The sequence below is a fragment of the Drosophila innubila genome (genome assembly GCF_004354385.1).
Source record: "Drosophila innubila isolate TH190305 chromosome 3R unlocalized genomic scaffold, UK_Dinn_1.0 2_E_3R, whole genome shotgun sequence".
NCBI classification, from domain to species: domain Eukaryota; kingdom Metazoa; phylum Arthropoda; class Insecta; order Diptera; family Drosophilidae; genus Drosophila; species Drosophila innubila.
The window spans coordinates 8,790,328-8,816,782 of NW_022995380.1; the positions used below are offsets into that span (position 1 = coordinate 8,790,328).

Sequence of the window (26,455 nt, forward strand, 5' to 3'; positions counted from 1 at the left end):
ACCGTTCCCCCAAGGGGCGTAAGAAGCTCCTCCAAACTTGCGACCCGCCATTTTTAAAGGATTTCAGCAAACCATTTTGTTTTTAAGTGTGTTTCAACTAGCATCGCACATGAGAGGACCCTAAATGGGGACAAGCTCAGTTAGTTATTTTTAAATTTAAGAGTACCCTCGACACTACGAAGGAAGAACCGCTCTAAGGAATATAAATCAGCACAGATATTACATAGACAAAGTTATGAACAGGAAAGAAAATACAATCACAAATTGATTGATTTATTTAACGTCGACTTCGTTTAAGCATTGACAAAGTTATAAAAATTAAAATTAAAAAAAAATATATAACAAAAATCGAGTAATAAGCAGATGGATTATTTTTAATAATTTTTGCTACCCAATTGGGGCATTAACCTATCTGCAGGGAATAAATATATATATAAATAAAACTCATGTGTGTGGTGCGGTATTTGTTTTCGAAATGCTGGGGACTCATCGTGCAGCATCTTCCATTAATTCATCCGCCAACAAATAAACAAAAGGCCTCGACGAAATGGACTTGCGGCAGTCATTATTGGGTTCTTATTGTTGCTGTTGTTGTTGTTGTTGTGTGGATAAAACAAAGGAGAGCATTAAGCCAAACAATAACCAGCAAACCAAGAGAGAAGAAGAGAAAGAAAAGAACAAAAGAGAGTGAAAAAATGATAGAGAGAGACAGCGAAAAAATGGTAACGTTCTTGGCGTTTCAGGCAAATTCAATAAATTAAGGCAACGGCCATTAATTATATTTTAAATTACATTGCACATACACACACACACACACACATATATATACATGGGTAACTTTTGCTTTTTTACCATGTTGCCTGACAGAGAGAAAGTTGCACTCATTCAGCAGGCAAATTGTCGCAGTTTATCGCCATGCATCCAACCCACTCGACAACAACAGAGAACAACAACAACGTAAACAATAAAGTGACAGCCCATTGTTGGCAGTACACGTAGAAACCACTTGGCCAGCGTCAGGCAGCAACATAATAAGAAAAAGCAAAAACAAAATCAAAAAAAAAAGAAACAAAATAAATGAAAAATATGAAAAACTTTAACAACAACTGCAACTTCAACTGTAGAATAGCTGATGCTGCAGCTGCCAGGTCGAGTTGCAGTTGCAGTTGTTGTTGCAGCTGCAGTTGCAGGTTCAGTCTGCTGGGTGGCTGGTTGGCCCATTAGCGGAGCGTAAACAATGGCCAAGGCTGTTGACAATGAGTCCGGGTTGTCATTAAGGCTGACGTAGGCCGCTGACCGCTGATGTGTTAACTGCAGCGAGTCAACTTTATAATTGGTTTTAAGTCGCAAGTTGATTTCTATATAGTCAAGACCGACAGGCCAGAAAGGAAGAGGGATACAGAGAGTGAGATAAATAGAGTGGGATACATAATTCAAAATAAATTTCTATAATCTAGAGTCGCCACTCTGCCACTGATAGAAATTATTAGCACAAAATCCAAATGCCAACGCAGATTAGTCATGAGTGAAATAAAATATAATTTAAACACCGTCAATGTGTCATGAGTATGCTTTTAAATGTATAAGAATGAAACTAAAATTAACCTTCCCATACACATAATAAAACTGAAAAATAAACAAGTTTCCAAAGCTGCAAACCTATAAAATTTTGTTAAAGGTTCTGTTATGCGGTTCGAACCTGAGAGTTGTTTATATACCCCCTGAGCCCAAGGTTTGAGTTCGAACCTTGGTTCCCTTTTATACAAAATAATATTTTTAATGTTATACATTTTTCTCTACATTTTTAACTAATTAAATTTGTTTTAAAGAAAGAAATCAAATTTTGATGATAAATTAAATTTATTTAGAGATTTAAATATGACCTTTTTTAATCCGAATTCTCAAACAATTGCGTAATATTGGAAAACAATAAAATTTATTTAATTACTTTTTTTTCGAAGCGAACCTTTTATTTTTAAAAGCTCGCAAAGTAAATTATTTGAAGGGTTCGGTTCATGATCCGGTTCAGGTTGCTTAAGAACCCGAACCATACCGGTTCTACGAGGTTCGGTTCAGAGCCGGTTTGCAGCCTTGCAAATTTCTATAATGCATTTTTGGTTTCTCTTTAAATTTACATTAAGAACTCAAGGAAATACAGGAATAATGGAGAAAATTAAATAATTTTGTTGTACTAGCCGTCCAGCCAGAAATCTGGCTTTATCGCTCTTTCTCATAAAATAAAATAAATAATTATACAAGTTACTACTTGATTTTCATCTAGGCAGAAAAAGAAATAGTCACAGAGTGAGAGTCGCAATTTATTAGGCTACTTTTTTGGTTTAGCCCGCTTGCCACGCTTCGGCTTCTTTTTGAAGGGACCGAGTCCACGTCGCACCATCGTGCCACGCCACCAAGCCTGCAACTTGATGGCACACTGTATGCGATGCAGTTGCAGGTCGAGCAGACGCTGCTCCTCCTCCTTCTTGGCGTTGTACTCATTCACGAACACCACATGCTGGGCGTTCTCCTCGCGATGACGGGCCAGCGACTTGGTAAGCTCCAGGATGCGCAGTTCCCAGGCCTCGCTTTCACGTTCCACTCTCCTCAGCTCACTCGCATAACGCTGCTGCCAATCCGTGATGCGTTGCTGAAGATCGGCCCTCTCCCGACTGCGAAAGGAGCTCAGCTCCTGGCTGACGCGCTGCTCCCGCGAGAGACGCTGCTTGAAGTCGAGTATATCCCTCAGATAGGCTCGCTCGGCGTTCTCGCCCCAAATCTCTGCCTGGCCAACTCGTGCCGCCTCCCAGCGCTCCACTAAGCTGTACTCCAGATCGTTGACCCGGGAGACACACTTCAAGTTGTATTTGGCATCGGCAATGCGCTCATCGTAATCCTTCAGCTTTTCCACGCCCTCAATCTTCACCTGCTCCAGCTGTGCCTGCAGCTGCTTCAGCTCTTCCCTGGACTGTTGCAGCTCTTTGGCCGCCACAGACTCCTCGCTGTTGTTACTACTCATCTGGCCAATTGCCAGCTCCAGGCGACTTGGCTGCTCCCGCTGCCGTTCGTCCTTCGTCATGAAGAGCTGCTGTCTGGCCGCCTCGAAGAATGCACGCAGTGCATCCATATCACGTTCATACTTCAACGCATTCAGCACACACTCGTCCAGCTGATCCGCATCCTCCTCCGTCTCGCCCAGCAGCGATTGCAGTCGCGGCAGCTTCTTCCCTGTGAGCAGCACTCGCTCCGGCATCGCCTTCTGCCCAATCGAGGAGCTGCGCAGTCGACGCAGCGAGGCGGGCAGAGGCGGCAGCGGCTTCTGCATGTTCAAGCGCTGTGAACGCTGCTGCAACGCCAGCTTATCGCCGGCCTCCTTGAAGGCAATGGACAGCATTAGACGCTGCCATTCCGGTCGATCTTCTGCCTGATCCTCCAGCTGCTCCTCAGTCTTCTGGTTTGCCTGATGCTCCTCAACCTGTTCTTTTGTTTGTTGATCTATTTGCTCCTTCGGCTGTCCTGCGTTCTGCTTCACAGTCTGCTTCTCCGCCTGCTGCTCCTCAATGCAACCTGACGCCGAGGACTCTGACATTACACTAAACTGAAGCTACATTTTGTATTCAAATGAAATGTTTGATGTTGACACGGCAACTGTTTCTAGGCTAGGCAAAAGGTGTTGCACTCGCTCTCCTTCCTCCTGATATTAACAGTTCATAAAAACAATTTTATATCAGACATAAATGTTATTAAATGACAAATAACATTTTGCAAGAAAAAAGTTTAACATCTATTGTATATTAAAAAAAATAATAATATTTCGTTTTTTATCTTAGTTATATATTAATGTAGTTTTAACAATGCATTGAATGCGAACATAAATAAACTACATTATTACGAAATTAATATTTTTTTGTTATTATTCGTCAATATTTTGAAAAAAAATTCAACTTATTTTTACAGGTAGATATACAAATCCTTAAGCCAGCTTTTACACTTCTTTAAATATTTTTAATTGCACGCCAAAATTGTTGTCTGCGTGTTTCAAATTTTTAAAATAAAATAATAATTCGCTAAGTCTACAGAGATTGTACGCTTTTGAGAAAAATATTATAAATGTACCAACTTATTAAAAATGTACCAGCTTTTATACAAATGTACCAAAATAGCAACCGTGTCTCTCGCTCTCTTTCCATTCTCTTTCTATCTCCCTTTTTGTCTTTATCGCTGTCTGTTCAGTTTGGCCAATCGCCAATAAGTTTTCTACGCATTTGCTGCCTTTTGTCCTCGTTCTTAACGCTTACGTGCAAAAATGCCAAGCTGCTGATGTTGTTGTAGCTGTTGTTGTTGTTGTTTTTGTAGTTGTAGTTGTTGTTGTTGTTGCTGCCGCCTTTAGAGAAGAGCAGCTGGCGGAACAGCAGGAGTCTTCGCTGAATTTATTTGCCAGCTCCTTTATTGCATCCTTTTGCGTTTGCGACTGCTTCTTTCTGGGTTCATTCACTTCTTGGCCATCCAAGTGGCATGTGTGCCTCTCTCTTTCTATCTCTCTGTCTCTTTGTCTCTCTCTCTTTCGCTTTATTGCAATTTTTCTGTCTGGTGTTCTCTCGCTGCTGGCCTATATGCTTAACCCATTAAATGCTGCGCTGATTGCAAGTTAAATTATTGACACCCCAGACGCCAGACCCGCATTACAATTAAATTATCGCATTAACCACAAAATCCAGCGCAGCATTGCCCAACAATTCTTTTCGCATATTTTAAGCATGCCCGCAGTGACGGTGTTAAAGTGTCCAACTCCTGCAATGCGACTCGTGAATACCCTTTAAAAGATTTGAGTTAAAAAAGTTTGAATGTAGAAAGTTTTGGTTAATAGGATGCAATACAAGTAGTAACATGGAAAATACACTGTCATTTGCAGGAAGAAACGATCAAAAATAATATATAATTCTCTGCAGAAATTCAGTTTCATTTAAAATACTTAGATTTCTCAACTACGAGATTTTACCAAATTATTATAAATTATTTAAGTTGTATAAACATATATTTGTATACAAATTTAGTTATAATATGTACAATTTCTCAGTACTTAATAATTTAAAATTCCCTTTAATTTAACACCTGTCGTGCTGAGCTGCTGAATATTCTACAATTAAAGTAGAATATATAGAAACCAAGAACAATCGATGTATTTGTTGTTGTATTTGTATCAAATTGAAATCAACTTGACCAATAGAAACTGATCTCAAACCATGTGTGCAGGGTATAAACATAAAAACAAGTTCAACACGATTCACAAATGCCAAATGCGACAATTGAATGCTCTGCAATTGAGTGCAGCCTTTTACTGCTCTCCTATGAAAGAATAGAGCTTCGCTTGAGTTATTTTAAATATTTGTTGTATACTTCGTACAGTTAACTCCATTTATTAGTTCAGCGCAAGTAGCAACACCATTTAACCTACAGGTCAAACATTACAAAGGAACCAATGAAACGGAATGGAACGTCATGAGAAATTTCCCCGCACATACATTCATAACATACATATATATGTATACATATATATTAATTTAATGCCCGACACTGTCTCGCACATGCACACACACACACACACACACACACACACTCACACTCATACGTGGTGGACTGCATGTGGCGCTTTTTCGCACTTGGCGAGTGGTTTCGCTGTCAGCGTCCATTATTTTTAATAGACTGCAAAGAAAAAGTTTTCAGTTTTCTACTTCATTGACTTCGAATCGGGAAAAGAAAAAGGCGCAGCAGCTGAAGAGGTTACCCTTTCCCCTGCCCCCATTTGTCCATTGGAGAGAATGGCAGCTAAAATTAAGTGCGCCAAAAAGTATGCTGTGCAGCGTCTGATAAGCAGCACACACACACACACACTCAGAGTGTGGCAAAAAGTCATACACATAAATTCACATTGACCAAATTTCGCAGTTCTGCTTTCAGCATTCGCAATGCAAATTTTCCTCGCAAGTCGCGACATCTCATGAATTATCGAATTTGAAGCGCATTCAATGAATATTCAAACAGAGGAATAGAACTTTTGTTGCAAACTGTTTATTTTTTTTCGAAAATATATATAAAAATATCTACACGCATTATAATCGACTAAAAATCAATCAGTCATTCGCTTTATTCGTGCTATTCATATTGGAATGTGAATCTCCCGCATCTGTCTATATTTTTGCCGTTGTCAGCGACATTTTCCCTATCAAATATTCAACTTTAGTTTTTTGACAGTTATTCCGAGTGGTCGTGCGATTGAGTGGATGTGGCATATGGCATGTGGCACACACACTGCTGTCTGTCGTGCTGCAGGTTCAGTTACTTCAGTTTCCCAGCAACAAATTCATTTCGCCAGCTGCTGACCTAACTAAAAGCCAGGGAAGGCGCTCCGAAAGGAGGCTTCCAAATAAATAATCAACCATCTATTCTAGGGGAGTTATATTTTACTCTTTCCTACTCTAATAGTCAATTATTATTTGAGCTTTTATTTTTGAAGTCTCCCAGGAGGCAACTCTCCCAGTCTCTTAGTTTATTATCTTCATAATCTAGCCTCTTCGTCTCTAGTTTTCTAATCTTCTAGACTATCAGACTCGGCTTCAAATCCAGTTTACTACTTTACAAGACTTTTACTCTTTGTCTCCTACTTTTCTAGTTTTTTGCACATCTAGTCTCACAAATCCTTTCATACTAAGACTTCTAATCTCCGTAGTTTCTTTTAGTCTCACAGTTTCTAGTTTCTTTTGATCCTAGTCTCTTAGTTTTTTTCTCTTTTAGTGGTGAACCCCTCTGGTGCCGTAGTTCCCTAATAGAAGATGTAATAGGAGACTTCTTAACTGCTACACTGAAAAAAAAGACCAACTTCTAAAATCAAGAACATTCATCTTAAATATTTTGTTCTTAAATTAAGATTATTTCAAGACCAAATTACTATTTTATTTTTTGATTTTAATTTTAAGAACATTTATTCTTAAAGTAAGAACTTGCTCTTATTTAAAATGTTCCTAAAATTAAGATGTGCTCTCCTAATTAAAGAATTTTATGTTCTCGACGAATTTTTTAGACCAAAAATCTTAGTTCTGAGACCAAAATCTTGATTTAAAAACATTTTTTTTATCAGTGTAGTCTCCTAGATTTCTAGTCTTCGTGTCTATCACTTTCTATATCTTCTAATGGACTAGTCTGATATACTTCTAGGTTCTTAGTTTTCCTCTCTTCTTGATTTATGGCGTCCTTAGTCTCTTTTAATCTTCCAACTCACTTCCCTTACCTTACATACATTTTCATACAAACATACTACCCTTTTACCTTAAATGAATCTATATAATATTTTTTAAGGTTTTAAAGAAGAATCAGATGTAAAATTTAACCCCCTTAGGCTACGCCCATGCATTACACACACCCTTGTCCACTAACACACAAACACACACACACACATATTACCCATACAGTTACACTTTGCATAACCAGCCGCACTTATGTTGCATGCTTCAGTTTGGCCAGTGTAAATAACCAAAAATTGTATACTGAGAGCCTTAACCACGACACCGTGACGACACCGGCATATGCCAAAAAAGGAGAGATAAACAGGAAGGGTAGGTGCAGGAACAGGGGAGGGTATTGGTGTCCACTAACCGACGACATTGGTGACGGTGACTCTGTGAAAATGTCAGTGTGTTGTTGTCTGTGACCTGCGAGTGATAGACGCTACCATTAATTCAGATTCAGGTGCCGCACGCTTGGCTGGATAATACATATATTTATAAATATATATATACACATATATATGTATGTACATGTGTATGGGTACAACATGTGTTCCTCAGCCAAACCCAGCAGGGAGTGCTGCAGAAGCTGCGGTCGCTTGTGCAGGCAAATCTCGTGCAATGCATGACAAATGCTTTGGCTAGCCTCAGCAGCAGTTCCTACCACTGACCCACTCCCTGTCCCTATTTCTGTCCCTGCCCCTGCCCCTGGCCCATACTCCACTCTTTGTGAGGCGTGACAAAAGTTTTTAAATACGTACAAAAAGTGACCCACTTGGCGGGCGTGTAATTAGTGGCCATACCCAACGCAGTCTTGTGAATTGCTGCATGGATAATTCATGATGCGCAAAATCGAAAGTTAGTCAGCCGCTCTCAATGCTTGCCACATTGTGTGGCAAAGGCCACAAAGCGGCCAAAGCAAAATCAATAAAGGCAGGTCGCTTTGCAGTTGTTCCGGGGCCAATGCCAAGCAACCACTAAATAAAACAGAGCTAAGAAATAAGGTAGCCATGACAACAGCGCAACTCAATAAACAAATGGTAAATACACTCTCACAAACATTCACACACACAGTCACACGTGGGAACACACACGTTTATTCAAATAATGTTGCTTTAAAAATAGCACACATTGTCGCATTTATTGTATTCCGTGCTCGGCTGCTCGCTGGCACGCAAACTGTGTCAATACTCGAGTGCAGTTTGCTACTGGCAGTCGGACGAGGACGATCAGGACGACCAGGACGACGAGCACAATCAGCAGAAGACACAAAACTCATCTTGGATATGTATCCGCAGGCGGAGTTGGAGAATTACAAGCTGCAGGTGGAGCTGCTCCAAGAAAAACTTCAGCGCAGGTTTGTGCAATTATTTATAAAATCAACTTGCAAACAAATATAAATTAATAAGTCCTGTAATCTATATGGAAATCCTTGTGTCTCTAGAATGAAAGATTAATTATAATTTAACAATTTAAATATATACAAAGTTATACCTAATATTTCGAACTCCTTTAATAAAAGTAAAATTAAAAAAAAAAAGTCACTATAGGTGACATAAATATACCCTGTTATAAGCTCATATATATTTAAAGCAAATGATTGAACAATTTCCAACTTTCATTTATTTATATAAACAAATTTTGCTTAATACTCGACATATAATTATAATTAATAATGAATAGCAATTTATCTGGATATTTAAAAGAATTTAGCTAAAAATTATTTATATTATATTATTTATTTTATTCGCTTATATTATCAAATGTATCATCATTTGCTGTAAATTAAAAGTATTGAAAATACACGACTTGAAATAAATGAAGATTTATTTTACTGAAATTTGTTGATTCTTAATTTAATTTAGTTTCTACATATATAAATTGAATAAGGTTAAATGAAACGAAACTTATGACTTTAGCAAATAGCCAAAAATAGACAAAGGGTTAAAGTTCCAGTGAATGTCAATCGATTTCTAGAAGGTGTAGAGTAGAAATTCAAGCAATTGTATTAAATATGGATAGGTTTATAAAAACTATAGTTTCGAATCAAATTGAATCAATATGTCGTCAACGGACTGTTAAATAAAAGCAATAATAACAATTCTAAACTATTTTATAGTACAAGTTAGACTTTGTACTCGTCACACTGACTGAATTGATTAAATTTTTTTGCCATCCCTTAACTTCATTCCTTCTTCGTCATCCTGCAACACAGCGAGGACAATCGACAGCAGCTGGAGCACAAACTAGATAAAGTACTACAAAAGCGGAGCGAACTGTAAGTAGCTTTTGTGTACCTGTTAATGGAAATGAACGTTATGCAACATGCAACTTCCTCTCGGTATCCCTTAGCGATAAGTGCGTGCGGCAGAAGAGCCGTCAGAAGTATCAGGAATTTCTGGAGGAGCAGGCAAAGCGAAATGAACGGAACAAAAAGCTGGTACAGATGCTGGAGCGTATTGATGAGCAAACGGCAGTCATGTCACAGCGCAGCGAGAGACTCAAAATGATGAAGGTGGGCTTCGATTGTCTGCCACGTGAATAAGCCAAAGCGCTGGCATTTGTAATTAATGTTCCTATACTCGTATGCCTTTTGTTCCTTTCCAGCTGCAATATCAAATGTACTTTGCCAAATTGGTGCAGCACCAAACGCTGAGAAGTATTCAACAGACAACGTCTGTTCCCGTGATGTTGCAGCCACAGGCGACAGCAGCAGCAGCAGCAGCAGGCACAGCAACAACAGCTTCAACACCAACTCCTATTCAAGTTGGGGCGGTACTAAATCCACAATCAAATCCAAGACAGACCTTGCTGGCTGCAACTCCACAGCAATGGGCCTATGCCATGGCCGCGCCCACTCCGTCACATGCTGGCATGTTGTATGCACCACAGTTTACGCCCCAACCCGTCTATATGCCTGTGCCGGATCTATATGGTGGACAGGCACTAGGCACCTCGAACCTCTTCGATCTGCGTGCCACATTGCGCGCTTTGGACAATGACAATGCCGATTTGCCGGAGCGCATGACGCACTTTGAGGCAGCAGGTGCACCAACAGCAACAACAACAACAGCAGCAGCGGCAGCAGCAGCAGCAGCAGCAACAACAACGCCGAAAGACAACAGTGCAAGGAAACTGAGCAGCACATCCTCGACGTTGGCAACATCCTCGTTGACATTTGATAAATTGCCAAAGATGGCAACGTTGACGGAGCTGGCGACTGCAACAGTCGGCGACATCGATGACGTAAGCGGACGACCGCAAATGTCGCAGGAGCAACAGCATCAGCAGCAGAGGGAGACAATGGAGCAGCAGGATACTTGGCCAAATTCACGCTTGACTAAAGTCGAGCATGAAATATCGCCAAGTGTCGCTGGCCATAATGAGCCATTCCAGCGGCAGCAGCAGCCGCAACAACAACAGTCACAGCAAAAACACAACTTCGAAGCATACTTTGGCGAGCTTAAAATCGATCAACCCTGGCATCCACCGCCAACAACGACAACAACAACAACTCTGACAAAGCCCCGAGAACAATTCGAAGACAAACGGGAGCTGAACGTGCGTGGAGGTGGTAATGGAAGTGGGAGTGGGAGTGGAATTGGCAGTGGTAGTGCTTCCATTGGCATCAGCAACGATTTGCTAGACGAAGTCAAAGCCAGCCGTGCAGCTTTACAAAAGGCAGCGGCTGCGGTTGATGAGCAGCTGGCAAGAGGTAATCAATTGTCACCAACGGCAACGCCAATGGCAACGGCAGCAATGGCAGCCAACGGCAATGAGGCAGCTGCTAAGCCCAGAGTGTCGATTGAGAATATTGAAAATGCCATTTACGGCGAACGTTTGACAGCAACAAGCACACCAGCAGCAGCAGCAGTAACGGCAGCAGCAACAGCAACAACAGCAACGTTGGATTTATTCGAGCACGCACCGCAGCAGCAGCATCAGCACGAGTTGCAAGTGGAAACGTTGCCGGAACAACAACAACAGCAACATGAGGCACAGCTCGATTACGGGCAGTATGATGCCATTAGTTATGGGGAACCAGGTGAGTCCAGTTATGCCAGCATTGAGTCCAGCCAACTGCAACAGTTGCCGCCGCAGCAACAACAGTCGAGCGAGCCACTATACAGTGAAATCGGAAATCCCACAGACTATCAGCAATATGCAACGGATGCAAATGCAGCAACTGAGGCAGGAACTGGAACTGCAACTGGAACAGGGACTGCGCCTGCCACCGGAGCTGCTGCGGAGACTGTTGCTGATGCAGAGGCAACACAGCAGGAATACTCCAATATGGATTACGGCAACTACGATGCGTCGCAATATGCAGCTGGCTATGATCCCAATGCCTATCCAGGTTACATATACGACGAGACAACTGGCCAATATATTGCCGATCCCAATGCCACGCAGTATGCCCCCGATGGCAGCTACGCGGGGCACGACTACGATGCCGGTACAACAAACTATGACTACTATGCCGAGCAGCAGCAGAAACAGCAACATGAACAGCAGCAACAGCAGCAGGAACAACAGGAAGCCGCATATCCAATGTCCGACAACAACAACAGCAGCGAAGCAGCCGAGCCGCAGGAAGTGGAGCAAGCAACCACCGCGCCACTCGCACCACCCATTGATGGCGGCGTTGATGCAAAAAGCGAAGCCACTCACTCACTATCTCCTACTGCGGCTCTTGCCGCCAAACCTGTCAAACCCACATCGATACTTGCGACGACAGACAAACAAACGACGTCTAATGATGCGCATCAGCAGCAGCAACAACAACAACAACAGCAACAGCAGAAGAAGAAGAAGCGCGTTAATTTCGTTGACAGCAGCGAAACGGATGATAGCTCAAGCGCAAAACCAGTCCAGGAGGCACCATCCAACAACAACGCCACCAGCAACAACAACGCCACACCAACAACTGCTGCTGCTGCGGGAGCAACTCCTGTGGCAGGCAGCGAGAGTGACTTCGATTTTTCAACGGGCAGCGAGGCGAAGAATTAGAACAAGCTGAAAACACTTGAGCTCTAATTTGCTGCCATTTGGGTTAACCAAATGGTTGACCAATTCACTGATCATTCACTGTGACCGCATTCAATTTATGGCCATTGCATTTTTCCCTTTTTACTACCTATTTCCATTTCTTGTTTGAATTTGTTGATGTGCATATTCAAGAAGAACTTATTAAATTATCAATAGCTCTGTGAATCGCAAAAGATGTTTTAAAATATTTATAACATTTTAAACTAATAAAACAAAACTTACAAAAAAAATGTTTTTAAAACTGTTATCAGCCGCTGGAGATAAATGAAAATAATATTATTAGTTGGACATTAACCTAATTGCTACGTCATAAACATGATACTCAGCTAAATGCAGAAAACAATAAAAATTTAATACCAGTAATGAAATATTTTACAATAATAGACCAAAAAGCACTTCAAATAACTTAGGCATTTAAATGAAAAAAAATAAGAGATTATGCATAGACATACAAAATATAAATCCCACAAATAAAAAAGAAATATTTTATTAGAATTAATTCATAACACATATTAAAACTTCAATATTAATAAACAAAAAAAAGGCAGCTCATTTTCCCTCATTATAATATAACATATTTTATTGTGTTTTGGTTTCCATAAAATTAAATAAATTTGTTACAGTGGAACTTCTGAATTTTTCAAATTTCCATTTTAATACAACATAAAAGTTATTATTATGCTGAACATCAATAAGGTCGAGAGTCTTTTCAATATTAAAATATTATAGACTTTTTTGGTCTTATGAAGGAGATGCACCTGCCAGCATAAAAGAAAGATTAATATAAGAGAATTTTAAAACATCTTAATTTCAGCTTAAGAAAACGAGCACAAATATAGACCACTGAAATTATGGTGTTGCTTATAGTGCTAAAATTAGTAGCTTGTTTGTAACTTTCAAAATATTTCACAAGATGTAAGTTTATTCGCATATACGAATGTCCACTGTACCTTAATTACAGTATAGTTCAGTGTGTGGGCTTCATTTTTGTATTCGTGATGCACATACAGAATGTACAATATTGTTAAAACTTGACTTTCCCAAACTGACCTCAGAAATATATAGTGCATATGTATTAATGTGCATCATATTGAATTTGGCCCCATTTTAAGGATTTGCAGCTGCCAGGCTGTTGATTGCCAGAAGTGCAACTGTCAGTAAAATGGGTTGATTGTTTGTCACAAAGTCAACTCGTTGACCAACTTTTCCCGTTGGCAATGATGCTAATTAAGGCCGGTAGAATCCATATACTTATGCAAATACATATGAAGTGCACACACACACACTCACATAGGCATAAAGACACCTGTGTAAGGTCAACAATGCCAATTTAATTGATATTTTAATAATTATTAACAACAAAGGTGCGTGATGTTATTCATATGAAAGGAGAAGAAACCGTTTATGTATAATTATATCTTTGTATCTATATGAGGTTCAGAGTCTGAACTTCAGACTTGCAATCTTGGTTTTTTATTAACAATAATCCAGTTTATTATAGAGCTTTCTTTTTAAAGAAATATATGATACAAATATATAATTCTTTAAACCTTTTTTTTATATTTATTACAAAGAAATTTTGGAAAAAAATAAAAATTATAATAATCATAAAATTAATAAATATAAAGATTATATATTTCACAGTTTATAATATTTAATTTAGATAGCAAAAATATTGATATATCTTTTTTACACATATGTCTCAAATATTCAAACATTTCTGCTTAAGGAGAAACCACTGTAGTTAAGCGCAGTAGAAAAGCGTCCAGACAATGTATTGCAACTCGTTATTATTTTTACTTTTCGATTAACTCGTGGAGCTGCCAGGGTAACTGTTGCTGACATTTTTACCATCAATTTAAATACGGATGGAAAATTGACATTGTTCATGATGAATCATCATCATCAACAGCAGCAACATCATGATTGTCATTGGAGCTCCGTTGAATGTTGTGCTCTTAGTATGAGTAAATATATTTAATTTGAACTGCGAGCTGTTCAGTTGGTTTTTTAATTTGTCCGTTTTAAATAACTCTTCAAGTGCAATTTAAAAGCACTCTGCGTCTATAGGCTTATTTGTATAAATTTTAATGCAACGATCAAAATATAATTAGTTAACCCAATTATCCACTGGCGTGTCAGCTCACTGACTTTTCATTAGCAACATCAAATGTCTATCAATTCTCGTGGTCTTGGCATCAATCATTTTAATGACAATAATATGAATAAATTTCAAACTTAAAAAATAGGTTAAACAAAACATATGAATAGTACACAATTTAATTTTAATTGATATTTTTTTTTTTGTAAAATCTAATGTACATATGATCAGCAGCTGTAATGAAATCCATAATACTTCAAATTTTAAACGACCTTAACAATTTTCCAATAATTTTCGACTGCGTCGGGTGAATAAACTTTACCAATTGCTTTTTAATGAGCTGAACATTCCAGAAAGAAAAACACAAAAAAGAATATGGTTTGAGGGCTACTTTGTGGAACAGATATTTTCAATTAAATGTAACACGACAAACCTCAAAGGCAAATTGCAAATAAAAAGAATGAGATGGGCCACAATTAAATGGCCTCAAAATGCAGACAAATTCTTGGCGTCGTTTCATACAGCTGAAATGAATTCCCATCGAGCCTCGAACTTTCCCCGATTGCCAGGGGGACGGGGGCCAAAGGTTTGTAATTCAACCCAAAGATAACAACAAAGAAAATTTTTGCTTGATTTTTCGCTCAATTTACAGCAATAAGTATTAGACACTTTTTGAAGTTTAATCCGAATAACTTGAGATCTTCGATTAAATCGCGGCAAGAACATTGGCATAAACATAAGGCCTATGTTGCGTTTATCATGCCAATATTGAGATATGTACATTGTATATAAACTCTATAAGCTACATCTGTGTCTAGAGTGAGTGACTTAACAATAAACTGGAAAAGCAAATCAAATCGGCACGTCACAGGTACACGGATAAAGGATTACGAATATAGATTCAGCCACAACACGAATAATTGAGTGGCGCTTGCTTATTTATGCACCCTGGGCAAAGCAAATGAAAGACAGACAGAGAAAAAAGAGCAAACGAATACTGAAAGTGAATACCCATGGGAGTGAATACACACAAACGAATACACGAATACATTGTACATAATCAGTGCTGAAATTCAATTTTGAAATAAAACGCAAATCGAGTAGCGAAATTCGCTTTACTTTCCCAACACGTGCTGGGAATGGGAGGGAAGGGTAAGGGTAAGGCTAAGGTAAATTGTGCCCCCATATAAAATGGGGCATACAACGAATATGTTTCGTGTACTTTGTTGCAAGAGACTTCAGGCAGCCAAAGTCAACAACATTGTGGCACACGCGGCGTATGATTGACATTTATGCAAATGATATTTTGGGAAAACGGGCGCAGTTCGTTTGCGCTGACTATGGGTACGACAATATTTTTAAGGCAGCAACTGCATAAATATAACCCTTTATACATTTCTTACCCATTTACATACATAAACACAATATATATGAAATCTATTCAGAATTTCAGAGGCACGATTGGACTAATGTTTTACTTAAAGCCGAATTTCTTCAATTATTCCATTTCGTGGGCTCGAATATACTTTTGTAAAGTCTATTTTTTTGAGTTTTTAAAAAAACCGGACTGGTTTATTTGGATTAAATTGGACGAGGACTTAAACCAAATAAAACTATTGCTTCAGTTTATTAATATATTTTCTTTCAGCTGAGAGCAGGTAACCAAATTAATTTTTAAAATTCAAGGTTAAATAAAAGAATTTTACATGATTAGTTTAATAATTTAAATTACTAAATGATCCAAAATTTGTAGCATAGTATTAATATTAATAACGACTCCTTTACCTAATTTCTTTGACTTAGAAGTACGCCTAAGTATTTTATTTAGTAGTTACTAGTTTGTTTCATCTTAGAGTATTACAATAGGTTCTTGTGCTCATATCGATCCAATAATCATGTGTCTGATGCCCTGGCTGAGGCGCAATTCTCCCCTGAGCTCATATACAATTTCAATTTAGTCCCAACTCATACGACGCAGTGACATGAACGCTAATTGAAAACATGAAATGCGATATATCGCAGCATAGACAAACACTCAACACGTCACACTCGGCGTATACTTATTCCACCCCGTCCTAACACCTACCACGGTGCAGTAAACATTCTGTGCTCTCCGACCAACAGACAGCCCAAACCTATTTTGTGCCATTTTCATGGTGAAAAGATAACAAAAGTTTTCGCCATTTTGCCGCGCGACAACACAAGAGCTTTCCTGCGTTTTTCCGCCAACTTATTATTGTTTAAATATTTACACTACGAATAGCAGCACGAGAGGGGTTAGAAGAAAGAGGAGATGCCACCGTTGCCGTGTGGCATCACACCGTCTTGGCGACATATGCGCGACAAGTTTCCGATGGGAAAAGCGGGCGAGACAAAAGTAAACGTGGCACTCCTTGTCACGTAGTTGCCTGGGCACTCGGCTGACTTTAAGTGTTGCTGCCAGGGATATGCATCAGAGAACTGCAACGGGTATGTTCGAGTATGATTGAGCACCAGAGCGACAAGTTCGATCAAATCAACTCAGAGACTCGGTCGCAACGGGCTCGATCGAGTCACGGGTCTCTTTGTTTACGATCGAGTCGCGGGTATGATTTTTTTGCTTTCGAACAATTCGGGTCGAGTGGCGTTCGAGTCATACGATCTGATTTGATTGTGATTGTTTGTGAGCGTTCGTTTCGATCCAATCACGTTCGAGTAGCAATGAACGAAATGATTTTTGAGCGTTTGTGAGCGTTCGTTTCGATCGAGTCACGAGTCATGATCGAACTTGCTGACTGATTTGATTTGATTGTGATTGTTCGAGTATGATCGAAAACGACACTGTTGATTTTGTATTTTTTTTCCGGCTTCTTCTTCTAAATAAATGTGCGCATACATGTACGTACATTTATATTTATGTAATTATATTATATTTATGCAAATTCATATTTATATAACGCAATTATGTACACACATTTTATTAAAACTATTATTTATAATTTATTTATTTATTATTAATTATTTATTTAGTTTTAATTTTTTTTATTTATTTAATGTCAACTTAGAATAGTTTATAAAATATAAAATAAAATGGTGAAAAATGTGTGTAAAAAATTTAAGTTTTAAATTAAAAGTAAAATGAAAAAATTAAATTAATTATTATTATAAAAGTATAATTTATTTTAAATAATTTAAAGTTTGATAGTTTTTCCAGTCTTTAAACAAATTAAAATAGTTTTATTATATTATGGGCATGTGTAATTGCATGTATGTATGTATATACATATGTATGTACGTATGTCTGTATACGCAGCCAGTAATAAATTTTACAATAAACGTCTTAAGCATAAATACTATTGCATTTATATACATATTTACGCGCATAAATACATATCATTGCAAGCGCAAACGCTGCCACGTGCGCGCTCTGCCTCGCACATTTTCTGAACGAGTCAACTCGAGTATGACTCGTTGATTGATCCGATCGTTTGAACAAAACGGGTATGAATCAAATCAAATCAACCAGCAAGTTCGATCATGACTCGTGACTCGATCGAAACGAACGCTCACAAACGATCAGCATGGTCGCGGACGATTTGATTCGAGCTGACCGTTCGAATCAAACGCTCAGTTCGAACGATCCGCTCCGATCGCTTGAACAAAGTGAAAAAATCACAACGAGTACGAGTCAATGTTCGAGTCTGATCGAACATCTCTTACCCGTTGCAGTTCTCTGATATGCATATGAATGCTAAAGCGGTTCAGCCAACGACAACGACAAACGACAGCTGATGTCGCCATTCAAGTCGCAATCGGTAAAGCTTATTGCTTAGTTTGCTATTAGTCCATTTGCCTTTTGCCCTACTACGAAAATCGCTCTCTACTTCTCTCCTCTCCCTTTTGCCACTTTGCAAATTATGTTGGTTATGTCGATGGATTCTGTATGAGTATTTCACATAAACATCACGTCTGTCACGTTTCGCGTTTGTCCGCTGCACAGCACGTTCACTTCAGTCCCATCTCAACTTAGTTTTTGTATGCTCTTATACTCTAAAATGTCTTTAATAAGTATGCTTACTTTTTTCAACATATAAATCTTAATAATTTATTTTTCATATAAACAGAAACGGACATTTTATTGAAGAGTTTTTAACATTCACAATTTATTCGAATAAATCATCAGATTTTAGGTTATGTATTGGCTGGAGATTAAGATTGCTAAAAATGAACATTTTTGAATTTTTTATAATAAAATGAGATTTACTGTTATGCAAAAAAATTAAAAGAATCCGTATAAAAATCAATATTGTATAATTCTTTCGAACTTTACAGGATATTTGCTGATTACACAGTCATTTCTTAATCAATGTTGTTGATCAAACTCATCTTTGTTACTTTTTTGTTTAACTGTCGCAAATGTTGCCAACTGCAGGCCAGACACGTGTGACAGTTTTACTACGAAGGCAAACATGACTAATAATAATGATCATATTCGTATTTGTGTTCACAATATTGCTAAAGTGGTTGCAAATATTTGGCAAGACCATTAACATAAATCAGTTGCAGCTTAAAATGTACAGCATAAATTTCGACAGAAGGTGTAGAGGAAGACATTTACTGCCAACTGCATACGTTTTGGCAATCAGGCAAACTAACTTTTCAAATAAGCCGCAGGCCAAAACGAGAAGACAACAGACTGCAGGAGTAACTGCAGGATAATCACTTACCCAACAAAATATAGTAGGCAGAATAAACACAAGAAGAATATACTATACAACTGCTACTTGAGTTATGTAAAGGAAATTGATTTCCATTTGAATCAATACTCGTATTCATATTCATATGTTGAACGTGCTTCTTGTCCTCGGCTGTGATACTTGAAAATTCCCTTTCAATTGATATGGGTGCCTGAATTGAACCTTGTTATTCGTTTAAATCAAAGCCAAGTGGTCTTGAGGTCCGTCTGTATTCCGTAAGAGTCTTCATTGTGTCTGACTCCAATCTAAGGCTGCTAATCTGCATTGTCTTGTTGTAACATTGAAGAGAGATACATACATATGTATTGAGTCTGCCAACCGCAAATGTAACTCGTCCAGCGGCTTCAGGGGCCGACAGATAGACGGAGAGACAGACTGAGATGGGCCCTTTTATTGATAATACTCGTATGCTTAACCACATCATGTGAGTACGTATGAGGCTTTGTGGAATTTTCAATTTTTATTGTTTAAGCTTTCAGCACAGATTGTGCGGCGCATTATTGAAATCCTTTTTCGTGCGCCTTAAGGAAAACAAGCACACACACACATACACTCACACACACTGCACAATTACTCGACTTCCACACTTCACTTACGCTCCATTGTTTTCCTGCTTCTTGGGATTGGGCTCCCGCACTTGAATTGTACAAAACAAAAGCCGTGTTGAGTATTGCAAAGTTATTTGAAAGCATTGATTACATATCGAAGCCGAGCAGTTGAACATCTAGCCAGACTAAAGTCACCAAGAGCGATATCCACCCAACCAGCGATAACCACAAACCACCGCCAATCTTCTCTTTCCAGCATGACAATTGATATTTCCTACAATTTTCAAGAAAAATTCTGCCGCTATTTGGAATTTAAGCATTCGCTTTTTAGCGATAACGAAATGTTTATGGTTTTTTTTGCTTTTGTTGACTTTCTTTTGCTTAGCCAACTTATCTGATGGTGTAAGCCATCAATGCAAAAAATTTGTTACACTTATCAATTAAAGGTGCAGGTCCTGCGCTATTTCGTTCAATTTAACATTGCCAAGGCTTTAAGTGTTATTAAGTAAACGTACAGAATAATTTGATGTAAAGTAAAGAAAGGAGGTCTTGAGTAACTTTAATAAATGAATTAAATTAAGAAGAGCTTAAAATCAAATTATCTTCAATTTGATTAATCACCTATTTAGACTATTAAGTATACGTAGAGACTGTAAAATTGCTTCCGGATAATATATAATAATTCAATTCATCATGTAGTACTGAAAAAGTGATTTAAAGAAATGAATAAATGGAAGCAGCTTAATAGAACAATAAACTCGCCTTTAACCACATTTATGTTAATACTAGTTAAATAAACACATATATTACTTTATTTTACTACATTTATTAGATAATATTGTATAATGCACTCACTTTCTATTTCTATTGGATATGCTTTTTTAATGAGTAAAGATAAACCAACATACTTATCAGTACTTAAATAATTAATACACGTAGTTTGCGTAATTTTTGTCAATGTAAACAAATAATTGCAAATAATTAACGATCAGCTCGTTAAATTTCTGATAGTTTCTGTAACCATGTAGAGTCCTTAAACAGATTTGCAGGCGAGCATGAGCTGAGCTCATCGTGTCGGAATAAAAAATCGTGAAAATTCATTAAGCTTCACGTAATTTTTGTTAATTTCTGCTGTAATTTAATAACATGTGAGTGCTGCCTTTGCCATATGTAGACGCTGAAATGCATATTAAAGTCGTCGATAAACAAATACATATATATATAAGATTATAGTAAGGGTAGAAGGAGGGGTAAAACGGGATGCATTGCAATTTAACGCGCAATGGCCACGGATATCCGTTTAATGGCCATGAATACATAAATAATAAAAATATATTTGTTTATTGCACGCACACATTCAGAAGTCAGCTTACTCGCGAATTTATTTACCTTTGCAAATAAAATATATGGGATATTTTTTTATTATAATATTATATATTGTTTTTTTTTTAACAGAATGCAATTTAAACAATACCCAGGAGTGTTTATAATAAGCACAACAAAAAGGAACGTGAGCGATGTAAAGCGATTGGCTTTTGTGTCAGCTTATCCCCCTGTGTGTGCGTGGTGTGTGTTGGTTGTGTGAGCACATCCGTTTTCCTGTGGCTTGTTCAAATTTATATAATTTTATTATACTTCAATAATTGTTTGCTGCATGAATGGGGAGCATAAGAGGACTTTACAAATACTAGTTTAACTCCAATTCCATGGATAACTTCAACCAGATGAAAATACTTTATTCTAGGATGCATTGACACTAATTCCCGAGCTTGGTAAATTAAAAATGCCATTGGGCATGTGCATGTGACATTTGCATGTGCTCCATTTACACAAAGTGCTTAATCAAGCTGAAAAGAAAAGAACTTGAAAAAGGACATACACATACACCGACTCACCCATTGAAAGGATAAACTAAAGTGAAGTAGTTTCAAATTAAAATGGACACACGATCCTGTCATTGCTGCTGCCGCTAAGTGAAATACCAGCCAGTCAGCCAACGAGGGCATTCGAGATTAGCTGGCGGATTCTCACTCCGGCTGGACTCTAGTTGAGTAGATAGAGTGTTTTCATTTGATTTGGCTTGTCCACGTTCTTATGCATGTTGCAGGCACATATGTATGTTAAAGTATGTGTGTGAATGCATATCCTGCTACTGTTTTCACATCGTAGCGCACAAGAAGTGCAATTATGTTTACAAGTGGGTAAATGAAGAATGGAAGTGGAAAATTGCTGGCAAACGTATGCAGAAATTAACCAGACCAAACACAAAGAAAGAGAAAAGAGGGGCATTATTGATTACTATATGGTCACAACAAAAAATCAGTTGCTATCCACATTTATATCTCCAATTGGAAAATTACAAATGTTAATATGACAATTGGCGAAGCAAATAGTTAAGCATCTTCACACAAGTGTGCATTTGCTTACCTATCTATATAATTAATCGAATGCTAGGACGCAGCAATGTGGCCAAGTGGCGTATACGTACTTTTTCAAATGTCGCTTCAGTCTCGTCATGAAGGGTCAACTGTTAGCTACAGCGCGTCCCTATCTGCAGCTCTTCTCGCTCCTCAGCCTGACGCCGCCTCCTAGCAGCTACGAGAGAAGTCATCAGAGCTGGCAATGGAAGCTGTTGATGCTCATCTTCACCTGTTACACCTGCTGTACCTGCCTTCTGGGTGCCTATATTAGCTACGTCAACATTACGATACTTGAAGTCGAGATTAAAGAGCTGATGGTAGAGGACTTTACCTACGCTTTGGGCCTATCTCAGAAGATTATCTACTTGTTTCTTTTGGTAACTAATTCAGTTTATATGCTGATCTATTACCATAAATTGGGTCGCATTTATTGGGAAATTTCTTCCTTTGAGCTGGAAATCGATGCAGCCTTTCAATCATTTGGCAGTCAACGAAAGCATTCTAGCTTTCGAGTCTACCTCTTCACACGCATCGGATTGTGGGCCATCTTTTTGTTCGTGGTTTTATCGCGTCTTAATATTACTGAGTTCTCGAACTATATGGCCTGGCGCGACAAGATTCTTACCGAGTACATATTGCTTATGATGCAATTCAAAAGTCTTGAGTACACATTGTTTGTGATGTTAATCCAGGAATTACTGCTGCGTCTGCGTCAGAAGCTCATTCAGATCCAACAGGAACTGACAGTCTGCGAACAACATGACCTACTTCAAGCGCTGGTTCAAGCTATGCGAAAGAATAAACACTTACTTGCTCGCATTTGGAAGCTTGTGAGTGAATTGGAAGAATACTTTATGTTGCCAATGTTGCTGTTCTTTCTTTACAACGGTGTAAGCATGCTGCACATTGTAAGTTGGGCCTTCATACAGGCGGTCAATCCCAAGGATTGCTGTCGTTACTGTAAGTTGGGAGAAATATACCTAAAATAGATAATAATTATATATTACGTATAGTGCGCTTTGGACGCTTCCTGATTTTGATATTTGATCTCCTGATACCCTGCTGGATCAGTCACAACTGCATAAAAACGGTAAGTGGACTTTTGAATAATATTTTAATCGCTGAGCTCATTTATGTATTGCAGTACAACAGTTTTAGTCGCATCCTTCATAATATTCGCTGTGGTTCTAGTCTGGTTACACCACAGCTTCTCAAGATGATCCTTATGGAGTATGCCTTGCAGATGGAGCATTTAAAATTGAGATTTACTTGCGGTGGCTTTTTCGATATTAATCTCAAGTACTTTGCAGGCGTAAGTTAAATTGATTTTAATTAATGTTAATTTAAATCCTTCATTTAAATTACAGATGGTTCTCACCATCATCAGCTATACTACAATATTAATACAGTTCAAGCTGCAGGCGATGTTGGAGGCCAAACAGGCGGCTACGCAACGTTTGAGTTTATCAAGCAACGATAAAAGCTCATTGAATGCTTAAGCTAAACAGTTACGGGAGCTGTAAAGCTTACCAATGTTAACTTTCAGAAATGTTTTCGAGTTTTCCTTGAATTTTAAAGTAATAAAAGATTTTTAAGAAAAAGCTTTAAAAAAACAACATTTTCATAATTCAAAAATTAATAGCTATTAAACTACTGGATTAAATCTTAGACTGTGTATGAATAAATTACAGATACATTTATTAGCTTTCATAAAAAGTAAATCGGTATTGGCACTCTCAAGAAATGATGAAATGACAAAAGTGGGCGCACATCTAAAAAACGGCATGAAAAGAATGCCAAATTTTAAAAAATTCTATAAAAAAAAATTTCCCGTAGAAAAAAAAATGGTTTTCGTCGTTTGGGGCTCATATCTATCCAAAAAAGTCGGTTTGGTTCAATTCAAATTTGGGCTGTTGGCTTGTATAATCATCTATAATAATTAAAATAATAATATAGTAACTATGACTTTGCATTTCTAAAAAAAAAATTATCATTTTTAAGAAATATGTATATCAAAAACCTTTTTTGCATAGTGACTGAAACACGCAGACATGCTGAAAGAACAGCTTTTTTTATGTAAGGAACAAATTGGGCTTTTGGTACTCCCAATCGGATGATAAGGGGCTTCTAAAAGCGTTTGCGATTAATTTGTATGAGAAATGCTGAGCGATTTATTATACAGATTAAAAAATGTATGTTTTCAAAGTTTCTAATAATCAAATTATAACAGACTATTTTTAGTTCAATGTCCTTGTCCCAATTGAAAATTTAATATTTTTATATGATAATTGACTGTGTCAATAGTTAAGACTCTTCACACATGCCTGACTACGCTGACCTATCTATGTAATTAATCGCATAGAACAGCACCAACGCGGCGTATGCTTCATTTTTTCAAAATTCGATTCAGTCTCGTCATGAAGGGTCAACTATTAGCTACAGCGCGTCCCTATCTGCAGCTCTTCTCGCTCCTCAGCCTGACGCCGCCCCCTAGCAGCTACGAGAGAAGTCATCATAGCTGGCAATGGAAGCTGTTGATGCTCATCTTCACCTGTTACACCTGCTGTACCTGCCTTCTGGGTGCCTATATTAGCTACGTCAACATTATGATACTTGAAGTCGAGATTAAAGATCTGATGGTAGAGGACTTTACCTACGCTTTGGGACTGGCTCAAAAGATCATCTTCTTGTTCGCACTGGGAACCAGTTCTGCTCATATGCTGATTTATTACCATAAATTGGGTCGCATTTATTGTGAAATTTCTACAATAGAACTTGACATCGTTGCAGCATTTCAATCAATTGGCAGTCAACGAAAGCATTATAATTTTCGAGTCTACCTCTTCAAACGCATTGGATTGTGGACTATCTTTCTCTTTGTGGCCATACCACGTTTAACGTTCCCTTTGTTAACGGATTTCATAACCTATCAGGAAAAGATCCTGACCGAGTTTATACTTCTTGTACTACAATTTAAAAGCTTACAATATACTTTGCTTGTAATACTAATTCAGGAGCTGCTGCTACGTTTACGTCACAAGCTCATTCAGATTCAACAGGAACTGACAGTCTGCGAACAACATGTCCTGCTTCAAGCGCTGGTTCAAGCTATGCGAAAGAATAAACACTTACTTGCTTGCATCTGGAAACTTGTGAGTGAATTGGAAGAATACTTTATGTTGCCAATGTTGCTGTTCTTCCTTTACAATGGTGTGTGCATGCTGCATATTGTAAATTGGGCCTTCATACAGGCGGTGAATCCAAACGATTGCTGTCGTTACTGTAAGTTGCAAAAAATATACTTAATATAGATAATAATGATATTTTACGTATAGTGCGCTTTGGACGCTTCCTGATTCTGCTATTTAATCTCTTAATACCCTGCTGGATCAGTCACAACTGCATAAGAACGGTAAGTGGACTTTTGAATAATATTTTAATCGCTGAGCTCATTTATGTATTGCAGTACAACAGTTTTAGTCGCATCCTTCATAGTATTCGCTGTGGTTCTAGTCTGGTTACACCACAACTTCTAAAGATGATCCTTATGGAGTATGCCTTGCAGATGGAGCATTTAAAATTGAGATTTACTTGCGGTGGCTTTTTCGATATTAATCTCAAGTACTTTGCAGGCGTAAGTTAAACGGACTTTAATTAATGTTACTTTTAATCCTTCATTTGAATTTCAGATAGTTGTCACCATCGTCAGTTATACTATAATATTAATACAGTTCAAGATGCAAGCGATGGTGGAGGCCAAACAGGCGGCTAAACAACTTTTGAATTTGAGATTAACAAACAAGGGCAATAATTTAATAAAAGTTTAAAGCTTAATACTTAAGAGAACTCTTAGTTCAATTTCGTATGAAATTAGTTTATTCCAAATTGTATACTATTATTGTTTCGGTGATCGCAGTTGAACAACTTCAACTTTAACGATCAATTATCTAAAAAATGGTTAAAAAATAGTTTAGATTTGGAAGGTTATCAGAGTATAAAAGTCGCCACACCCACATCTATGATTAAAAGACAGTTTTAGTGAAATAAATTAAAAAAGCTTTATGAAAAACTTTTTTTAACATTAAAAATTACTTTTATTTTAGTTATAATATATTGAATATCAGACTCTTCTTCTGCCAATTTTCAATATAACATGGTAACATAGATAAGAATTAGTTTGCAGTTTTTAAATAAAAATTATTTCGTAAGTCACATAATAAATTTACATATATATATCATTTATATATATATTTATATGGATTTAATATAAGCCATATAATAAAAAGAAGATTCGCATAGCGACCGAAATTCCACCACTTGTTTT

The 26,455-nt window shown here is 37.8% G+C and overlaps 4 protein-coding genes across 4 annotated transcripts; 3 read left to right on the forward strand and 1 right to left on the reverse strand.

The window, feature by feature from the left end:
- Positions 1-2,297: 2,297 nt before the first annotated feature.
- LOC117791097 (dynein regulatory complex protein 9) lies at positions 2,298-3,738 on the reverse strand. Its single transcript, XM_034630753.1, has one exon. It carries the CDS (start codon positions 3,584-3,586, stop codon positions 2,327-2,329), a length of 1,260 nt encoding a protein of 419 aa, XP_034486644.1. The 5' UTR covers positions 3,587-3,738; the 3' UTR covers positions 2,298-2,326.
- A 4,736-nt stretch (positions 3,739-8,474) lies between these two features.
- LOC117792491 (myb-like protein AA) lies at positions 8,475-12,502 on the forward strand. Its single transcript, XM_034632656.1, has 4 exons — positions 8,475-8,634; positions 9,493-9,555; positions 9,630-9,792; positions 9,885-12,502. Exons 1-4 carry the CDS (start codon positions 8,564-8,566, stop codon positions 12,285-12,287), a joined length of 2,700 nt encoding a protein of 899 aa, XP_034488547.1. The 5' UTR covers positions 8,475-8,563; the 3' UTR covers positions 12,288-12,502.
- A 9,724-nt stretch (positions 12,503-22,226) lies between these two features.
- Positions 22,227-23,630, forward strand: LOC117792500 (putative gustatory receptor 98b). Its single transcript, XM_034632669.1, has 4 exons — positions 22,227-23,091; positions 23,145-23,221; positions 23,276-23,443; positions 23,499-23,630. Exons 1-4 carry the CDS (start codon positions 22,227-22,229, stop codon positions 23,628-23,630), a joined length of 1,242 nt encoding a protein of 413 aa, XP_034488560.1.
- Positions 23,631-24,548: 918 nt separating this feature from the next.
- On the forward strand, positions 24,549-25,958 carry LOC117792505 (putative gustatory receptor 98b). The gene is made up of 4 exons (XM_034632676.1): positions 24,549-25,413; positions 25,467-25,543; positions 25,598-25,765; positions 25,821-25,958. Exons 1-4 carry the CDS (start codon positions 24,549-24,551, stop codon positions 25,956-25,958), a joined length of 1,248 nt encoding a protein of 415 aa, XP_034488567.1.
- The last annotated feature ends 497 nt before the right edge of the window (positions 25,959-26,455 follow it).

Coding starts and splice junctions, on each gene's coding strand:
- LOC117791097 (XM_034630753.1), bottom strand. CDS start 3,586: ATGTCAGAGTCCTCGGCGTCAGGTTGCATTGAGGAGCAGCAGGCGGAG.
- LOC117792491 (XM_034632656.1), top strand. CDS start 8,564: ATGTATCCGCAGGCGGAGTTGGAGAATTACAAGCTGCAGGTGGAGCTG. Junction 9,556..9,629: donor CTACAAAAGCGGAGCGAACT/GTAAGTAGCTTT, acceptor GGTATCCCTTAG/CGATAAGTGCGTGCGGCAGA. Junction 9,793..9,884: donor AGAGACTCAAAATGATGAAG/GTGGGCTTCGAT, acceptor GTTCCTTTCCAG/CTGCAATATCAAATGTACTT.
- LOC117792500 (XM_034632669.1), top strand. CDS start 22,227: ATGAAGGGTCAACTGTTAGCTACAGCGCGTCCCTATCTGCAGCTCTTC. Junction 23,222..23,275: donor GTCACAACTGCATAAAAACG/GTAAGTGGACTT, acceptor TATGTATTGCAG/TACAACAGTTTTAGTCGCAT. Junction 23,444..23,498: donor ATCTCAAGTACTTTGCAGGC/GTAAGTTAAATT, acceptor TTTAAATTACAG/ATGGTTCTCACCATCATCAG.
- LOC117792505 (XM_034632676.1), top strand. CDS start 24,549: ATGAAGGGTCAACTATTAGCTACAGCGCGTCCCTATCTGCAGCTCTTC. Junction 25,414..25,466: donor AAACGATTGCTGTCGTTACT/GTAAGTTGCAAA, acceptor TTTTACGTATAG/TGCGCTTTGGACGCTTCCTG. Junction 25,544..25,597: donor GTCACAACTGCATAAGAACG/GTAAGTGGACTT, acceptor TATGTATTGCAG/TACAACAGTTTTAGTCGCAT.